The 8867-nt window shown below is 33.3% G+C and overlaps 1 protein-coding gene across 1 annotated transcript; it reads right to left on the bottom strand.

Moving 5' to 3' along the window:
• Positions 1-1225: 1225 nt before the first annotated feature.
• On the bottom strand, positions 1226-3768 carry LOC142623848 (L-ascorbate oxidase-like). The gene is made up of 5 exons (XM_075797320.1): positions 3383-3768; positions 3183-3275; positions 2745-2957; positions 2460-2639; positions 1226-2317 (listed from the first exon to the last, which is right to left on the bottom strand). The coding sequence occupies exons 1-5, from the start codon at positions 3641-3643 to the stop codon at positions 1361-1363; spliced, it is 1704 nt and encodes a 567-aa protein (XP_075653435.1). The 5' UTR covers positions 3644-3768; the 3' UTR covers positions 1226-1360.
• Between the last annotated feature and the right edge of the window lie 5099 nt (positions 3769-8867).

Here is an 8867-nt window from a genome sequence, read left to right as displayed (position 1 = left end):
ATGTTTGGAGCCTTGGGCTCCAACCACCACTAGGAAGATAACATTAGTCATTATCATGTGCAATACAAATGCGTAATATTATTCACTTGGACACGTTGGGTTAAGTGAGTCTTCCTATTAGTTGTTAGAGCCTAGGTCTCCAAAAATGTTGAATTAGCTTTTCGTGATTGTTGACACATTATATTACTTTTAACATTTAATTAATTGAGGGGCATATGTGCATGTGCACACACTCACAATATATATATAAAGAGAGAGAGAGAGAGAGAGAGAGAGAGAGAGAGAGAGAGAGAGAGAGAGAGAGAGAGAGAGAGAGAGAGAGAGAGGAAATTTTCTTTATACAATTGTGAATCCCAAACAATAACAAAAGCAGGAGTATGGCCTATATTGAAAAATGATCTAGGAAGAATGCAATAGCTATATGTGGGAGTTAAAAACAACCCAATGAAAAAGATCTAAAAGATAACCTCCTGTCTTCAGATAATTGGGTGATTGACAAACACAATTTATTTAGTAAAAATACAAGGTGAAGACTCTACAATAGGAAGCTCAAACAATTGATTTATAAAACAAGATTGCATTAACATTGAAATAAACACATTCTAGAGGAAAAACAACATTTTCCCATGGTGCTGGGTTTCAAAAGATATTATTCACTCACTTCTTACTTTTCTTTTTCTCGTTCTCCCTTTTTCTCTCAACATTTTTCGATCCTCTTACATTTGCCAATCCTCCTCTTTTTATAGGTATGTTCTCTTCCCTTATCTTCCAAGTTTTCCTATTCCCAGCTGGATTCTCTAAGATATTTCTCACATTCTTTATTGGTTTCCCCTATTTCTTATTTGGAAACAGGACTTTTAGGGAGTGTTTGTATTGTTCCGGTTGTCTCACATGCATTTAATGTGGCAGAGGGTTGGTAGAGGACCCCTCATTAATGCAGAGGTAAATATCTTTGTTATCCTTATCTGTTTGGGAGATTTCCCGAGGTTATATTTGGGCACTTGGTGGATTGTCCACGCTCATGATCTCGGATAAGGCTTTTGGAGATGGAGCATATTTTGAATCTTGCGGGAATGATCCGTAGAGATTCCCTTTGCTTCTTAAGTAGATGGGTCCGGCCCATTCCACTTAACGGGATCCTTTAGGCATTTGGGCCTTATCTTAAGAGATGGGTCTGGCCCATTTCACTCCACGGGATCCTTCAAGCACTTGGGCCTTAGTCCTGGGTGTAAATTCTTCCACCCCCATACTGTATATAAATAAATTAAATAAAAAATAAAAACACCCGCATTTTGAGTTACACATGTTAAGAATCAATACCTACCCCTAAAAAAGTGTTTCTAAACTTTATTTTCATTAGTTAAGGCCTGCCAACTCCTCTGGTCTCACCACAACCCATAATAGATGAAGGCAATTTCCCCACCTTGTCTATTCCTTCTTCAAACACCACTCCCATGCCCATGTAGAAATGAGCCTCGATATGGCAATGAAAAAGCCAAGCACCTGGGTTATCAGCCTTGAATCTAAGAGCAGTCCAACCATAGGGATGAAGAGGCACTGTATTCTTCCTGATTGGATTCACCAAATTGTATTTCTTTGGATCTTTGTTCATGTCAAACTTGCCATCTCCATAGCCCAGTACCCAAAAATCATGCCCGTGGAGATGCCATGGATGTGTCTCACTATTGTTAACAGTCATAGTGTTTGCATTTTGAAGTATAATATCAACCGTGGTATTGAAGCCTAGCCGATAAATGGCATTGCTTGTAGTAGCATTTGGGTTCTTGGACACGTTGTAAATGTCATAATTTACAGAGTCATATCCTTCGGGTGGTGAGGTTTGATTGAACACATGGTGTAACTTATTCTTTAGAGCAATAAGGTAAGGAGTGTTAGGAAGGGTGAAAGAGACATTATTTACGGACCAGTGCACATAACCATTGATGCGATTTTGTGTGTTTAAGAACACAATGGCTCTATCTGAGGTTGTAGGCGGGGTCACAATGAAATCATGGTGAGCCTTAATGGCTAGACTTTGAGCCAATCGGGGTGCTGTGTGATTCCAAATAGGACCAGTTGGTGGAACTGTTGGAGGGGATCGCCTTGGATGGTTTGGATAGTAATTGAGAAAGCCTAAGCCTTGTGTGGTATTAGGAGGCCGACCAACCACATTTGTTGTCATCCAGTAATTTCTTGAAGGGTCTTGATCTGCTTTTATAAGCACAGAGTATGTCTCTCCAGAGTATATGAACAGGTTTTTCACCACAAATGGCTCTACATAGTGTCCATCTGCTTCTACCACAGTCATATTATGACCCTGCTCAAAAAGAAAATTGGATGCACATCATCAGTAGGTTGCAAAACCATATGTATGCATGTCACACTAAAACATCACGGTGTGTAGAAAATTCTGTAGTAATTGTAAGTGATTTGAAGGTGAAGGTGTTCATAGAGGCTACCTCTATTTGAAAACTAAGAGCTGATAGAGCAGTCAAGCTAGCAACCCTTAGTCTATATGTTTTTCCGGGGATTATGGTTATTGCATAAGGAGAGCATTCTGGATTTGATGTATTACAAGTATCGGCTGTGAGGGATGCACTAGAGCAGTTGAATTTTCCCTTTCCTTGAATCAAAAGTGACTGAAAATTGATAGAAGCAATAAATATTAGACAAAGAATAATAGCAAAATATAATACTAATTCGATTTGTTACATATATTGCATGGAGTTCCTTTTATGATTTACCTGAGGCTCCCCAACCCAGACAAAAGGAATGGAGGACAATCCTGTGGCTTGTTCATAAGTGCTTTTGTGGAACCAATCAGTAAGGATGATGCTCCGATCATAATCATAGGCAAATGGTTCTGTAAAATTATCAGGAACTGATACACGGATTGATCCATATAGCCCTGATTCTCTTTGCATTCCATAGTGTGCGTGGTACAGATAAGTTCCAGCCTGCACATAAGCAAAACATACGTTATAAATTATGATACAGCTGACCAAAGTACAAACATGCAACTTATAATCTAATCTTCAATAATTTTGCAACTAAGACTTGGTTATTATTGTTGTTATAATAAGGCGGACTATTAAAAAAAAAAACACACACACACACACAAACTGGAAATAGAGACCATTGCAGAGATTTTAGCCTTTAGGCTACTAAGAAGTAACACATACCCTATCAACCTTGAACTCATATTTGAAAGTGTCCCCAGGTACTACTGGACATTGAGTAACCCCTTCTGTTCCATCACTCCATGGTGTTCCAATCTACAACAAATTAAACAGATGAATACACGTACCCAGTAATAAATAAAAACATCAAATTAGATATAAAGTTGGTTCAAGTAGGAAAATGGAAAACTATAATTCTCTACCTGTCTGATTCCATGCCAATGGATTGCAAGGTTTTCTAATAATAGTTTGTTAGTAACCTCAACAATGACTGTATCACCTTCCTGGGCCAAGATTGTGGGTCCTGGTGATTTCCCATTGATTGTAGTGACCAGCTTCTTATAACAGTCAGGGGACTTGTACTCATACTTTACCTCCCATTTGTAATGACGAATTCTGGCCTCTGCAATTGGAATATATATGAGAAATGTGAACAAACACAAAGCCAGCAGCTTCAACAACATTCTTCTTTATTGTGAAATGCTCTGCCCCCTGGGCTTAGCAAATGTCTACCAGTTAGAAGCTCAAATGGATACTGTTAAGTGTTCCAATTAGCAATTGTTTTGATGAATTTGATTGGAATGATTTATGTCTGTTAACCTGTATATAAAAATACTCCAAGTCTTGGCCAAGTTCCATTTTAACCAAAAAAAAAAATTATTGAAGAATCAGTCTTCTTCAAGTTTTGTTGGCAAAAAAGTAAAAAAAGTGCCTGGCAAGGAAATTACAGTGCACGTTAAGTCCCATTTAAAAAGTTTTGTATTTTGCAACTATCTATTTATGTAATATTGCCACATTCCTGTGTCTTTAGAATCAACTGCATTGCCACAGAAAGCTACATTACTGTGGGACATTGTTGACAATCAACTCCTACTTTTCAAATCTTCTAAAAAGATGGTTTTTTTTTTTTTTTTTTTTTTTTTTTTTATAGTTTATTTGAACTTTTTATTTTCGCTAAACAACAAACATGATTAGGTGTAATTATATTATAGTCTACGATCAAACCGCGTTGATTGCCTTTTCTGTCAGGTCGCAAGAAGGAAATAGCTTGGAAAGTTCATTTATTCAATCACATGTTTTTAAGATAATTTATAGACTAATAAACAAAATGGCAATCGCTCTCCATCCAGCCTGTGTGCTATTTATAAATTATAATATCTTAGTCTTGATGATTATATGATAAGGAACAAAATTTAATGTGAATTAATTTTAAAGTCAGTAAGTGCATAAATACAATATTTTTCACAACTCACCTATTTTTCATGATTAGCGCATAATAAAAATGATATTACTAATAAATTCATATAAAAATAATACACAACAACTCATTTCAATAACTGAAAAATATAATGCAAATTAGTATTTGGTGTGTTTAGAAGACTGAATTTTAGAGAAGATGGAAAAAAATATAGAAAAGAAAATGAGAAGAGAAAACTTTTTAGAGGATATTTGGTTGGAAGGAAGAGAGGAAAAAAAGATAGTAGGACCTATGTATTTTCTTTACGGGCTCATCAAAAAGTTTTCTTCTTAAAATAGTGAAAACTGAGAAGTAAACTGGACTAGTTATTTGAAAAAAATGTCCCCCAACGTTCTTCTCTTGTTCTTCTTACTTTTTTTTTTTTTCTATTACTGTGCAAAGTTTTTTTTTTTTTTTTTAGGAACTGTGCAACGTTCTATTCCCAACCAACTTGACTTCTGACTTTTCATTTTTTTTTCCTGTTTCCCTCAATTTTTTTAATGGTTTCTTTTTTTTTACTTCATCTGTTTTGGGTTCTTTTATATATATATATATATATATATATATATATATATACATATATATATATATATATGTATATTAATGGAATGTCCATTCATAATTCCATACACAATTTTTAATAAAAATATAGTTTATTACTTCCTTTATCTTATATGACTTATGAGTAAATTTATGTAAACTATATTTACTTTTTCATCTTTTGATCAAACACAAATAAGAGAAACTAAAATTGTTTCTCTTTTTCATCTCTTCTATCCTCCTTATTTTACATTGGCTCTCTATTCCTATCTTCCCATTTTTTCATTTCTCTTACTAAACAAACCTTAAGATGGAGAAATGAAAAAATAAGAAAAAAAAAAAAAAAAACAAATAACCATTGAACAAGGTAGTGTGCAAATCAAAGTAGTATTTAATTATTTTATTGAGCCAAATGACGTGGGGCATGTGAGCTAGCATCGTGTTCGTAAGTCCTTGACCATTTACCTTGTCCGCAAAGCTACACATGCAGTCATTGTTAATTTGTTATACAATTTCTGAAAGTCATGTTACATTACATTATTACACACAAACAAGGACTAAGAGGTTTCTTAATTATTTTGGTCAGCAAAAGATTGTCTTTTTGCATAAATCTGAGTCTTAAAACTTTTTGTCAAACAGCAGTAGGGCCTACATACGAAATGATGATAAGATTATACTAGTTTCTTTTGAAGTTTGTGGTGCACCACCACTATTCACCATTGAAGTTATTTGGAAGAGACATTGAAATTTCGAATATTCTTAATGCCAAGTTTATGTTGATTTCGAAGTTGATGCCGAAAATTTTGTTTGCATTTTTATTTGTATTGCAAAGAAACATTGCATGACAATGACATCAGGTGCGGAACTACTCATTGAGTTGTGAGAGGCCATGGCCCCTTACAAATTTTTTAAATTTAGTTAAAAGCTTAAAAATTATATGAATGGCCACTCCAAATTTTCACATAATTTCCATGTAGCACTTCAATTTTAAATTTTATATTGTTATTATTTTGTCCCTCTTGTTCTTAAAATTTTAGTTTCGCCCCTGGATGACGTAGCATCTTCGACAATCAAATAGCTGAAATTACAACCAGAAGGCACATTTACATTTTAATAGAGAAGAAAGGATGAAAATGCCATATTCTACTAATCAGCATGCAGTTTCATAGGCATATGAACACATTACTCACTAATTGCAACATCAGGAAAGCTACAAAATGCATAAAAAGAAGTTCATTCTGAAAGCTTTTGGAATTACCCCCACTAGATACAATCAAACTCAATGTAGATGCTGGTATGTTTGTGAATGCTTTAGGGGTGTTTGGGAGAGTAGTTTAAGTTATGTTGTTTAAGTGTTTTTGATATATGTGTGGGTGAAAAAGTGTATAATATTGTTTAAAATGTGTAGAAATGTGTTCAAACTATTGTGTCAAAAACCCCTTTAATTATGGAGGGGTTTATCTTGATTCTTGATAGCTTTTTCAAAGAAAGTTAATTCCAATGATCTTTTAGTGGAGAAACAGAATAGGCAGTTCGGTTAGCTAAAGCAACCACACCAGCTCGTGGATAATCTTCTAAAATACAAAAAGTACTCAATTTCGCACATTTTAATCCAAAAACCTCTCACATCGGTCTTTGTAAAAATGTCTAAATATACACAATAGTCTTGTAAATGAACAGTAACCGTGCATATATATACAATTACGGTTTACTGTTTAAATAAATTTTTTATTCTTTTTTTTTTTCTCTCTCCTCACCCTCTTTTTCTCATTTCCTTTCTCTTCTCACTCTCACAGTTACTGTTTACAGTGTTAAAAAAATAAATATTTTATTTGAATAAATGTATATAATAGATAAACGGATGTGAACATTTTATAAAAATAAGTATGTAAAATAGAAAAAATAAATTTTCTAAATGTACAAAATGAAATTTTTTTTTGCACATATTGATGTGAATGCTCGTTAAGAAATTCAAGAACACCGCAGTGAAAGGGGATGGCGAACCATGTTTTGATGTACTTAATTAATGGAGTCTTAGATGAGATGTTAAATGGTTTTAAAAACCGAACCGAGAATAAAACCGTTTTTTTCAAAATTTTCGGTTTTTGACCGGTTTTTCTCGATTTTTGACCGATTTTCCGGTTTTTGACCGGTTATTAACCGGTTTTAAGATATTTAACCAGATCGGACTGCACCGGTTTTCCCGGTTGAACTGGTCGAACCGGCCGATCCGGTCCGGTTTTTAAAACTATGGATGTTATGCTCTAGTTGACTTCTTATGTGGTGTTGTTGTTGTTGGGGGCACTGCACCATGAGTCCAGCTCACGTGTCTTTTCAAGAGCTCGTTTAACGAGCATGTCACTCTTGTCTTCCATGACTCGTGGGAAGTCTGACTTCTCGTAATGGGCTTGGGAATCGCCATGAGTGGGTAGCTTTTTTAGCATAGAAAATTGTGAACTGTTGGATTATTACGTCATTGATCTCGGTGAGATTTTTGGGTAGATTTTTGGCGACGTAATTGAGTGGGGTGAGGTTTTTGGAAAAAAGATAGATTTTTGGGAAATAGAGTTTTATTTTGGATTGATCCCGGTTTTTATTTTTTAAGAAATATATTTTATTTATTTACATTGCTACTAATTTGATGGCAAATATCTCTAATTACTTTTTTTTTAATATACAAAATAGAAATTCTATTTTAGTATAATCTAAATGTATATGTGTGTGAACTTTCCTTATGGAAACTTGAACTCCAGCCCTTACCTCTCACACTCACACACACTTCACACTCTACAAGCACTTATACTTCTAAAATGACCATTACTTATTCATTTAGGTTACTTTTTAGTATTTATTAAAGTTAATGTTGTTAGTATAACTAGTAAATTTATTTTAGATGAGTGCTTGGTCTTGTTCATTAATATTACGACTTTGACATGTATCTCTATCTATATATAAAAGGGGATTCCCCTTTTTCTTTTTTTAATTTATTTAAGATAGAATTTTTACTCTAACCTAATCTAAGTGTATACGTGTGTGAAACTCCCTCCTGTAAACTTGAACCCTGACCCTTATCCCTCACACCCTACAAGCATTTATACTTATGGAGTGACTACTGCACCAAGAGTGCGCGGTGGTAGGATTCCTTTCTTTCAATTGGACATTTATGTAGTTCAAAAATACTCTCATTAATGAAGGGTAATTTCATTTAAAATAAGGTCATAAATGTCAAATAATAAATTTATTTTGAATTAAAAAAGAAAACTCCTAAAATTTAGGATTTTTTTTCCTTCGCGTTCAAAAAAGAAATTACAGTTACTACTTATTTCTAAAGTTTATCCTTTTTATTTGTTTAAAAAAAAATTCTATATTATAATAGATGCAAATTATTAAAAATGTATATATCGTTAAAAAAAATTTCTATCCAAAAAAATATAACCTGTATTTTTTTCTAATATAATTTTTTTTATCTATAATTTTAAATTTTAAATAAAATACTAATTGTTACATGATCCTAATCTAAGTAAATTAGTTATCTTATCCATGTTTCCAAGACATGTCTTGTTAGTTTATCCAAAAAAAAAAACATAAATTGTTATCTATATTATTATTTAAAGGACTTTTCCTGTTTGGATTCCTCATTTTTTAGTTCAACAATACTCTTACACCCTATGTTTAAGTAGAAACAAAACTAAAGGACATTACGGTAAAAATGCAACTCTAACTCTCACTAAAATATTGCCTAAAAAATAAGACCACTCTCCTGTTAATTTTCAAATTATTTTATTCACTTATAAATTAGATTTTCAAAATAAAATTATATATATAAAATAAAATAAATACATTTTTTTTTTGTAAAATATAACCACTAAAAAAAAGGCTCGTTGAGGCTAGTTTCTATCAAAAAAATTTCT

The sequence above is a fragment of the Castanea sativa genome, chromosome 2, assembly GCF_040712315.1.
Source record: "Castanea sativa cultivar Marrone di Chiusa Pesio chromosome 2, ASM4071231v1".
NCBI lineage: Eukaryota > Viridiplantae > Streptophyta > Magnoliopsida > Fagales > Fagaceae > Castanea > Castanea sativa.
The sequence above is the reverse complement of the archived record's forward strand: the minus strand, read 5'-3'. Positions and strand labels throughout refer to the sequence as shown.

Bases quoted from the DNA above. Each gene is read 5' to 3' on its own strand.
- LOC142623848 (XM_075797320.1), bottom strand. From the start codon at position 3,643: ATGTTGTTGAAGCTGCTGGCTTTGTGTTTGTTCACATTTCTCATATAT. The intron at 3,276-3,382 runs GTAGAGAATTAT...AATTTGTTGTAG, and splicing joins ATTGGCATGGAATCAGACAG to ATTGGAACACCATGGAGTGA. The intron at 2,958-3,182 runs GTATGTGTTACT...GCTTATGTGCAG, and splicing joins ATGAGTTCAAGGTTGATAGG to GCTGGAACTTATCTGTACCA.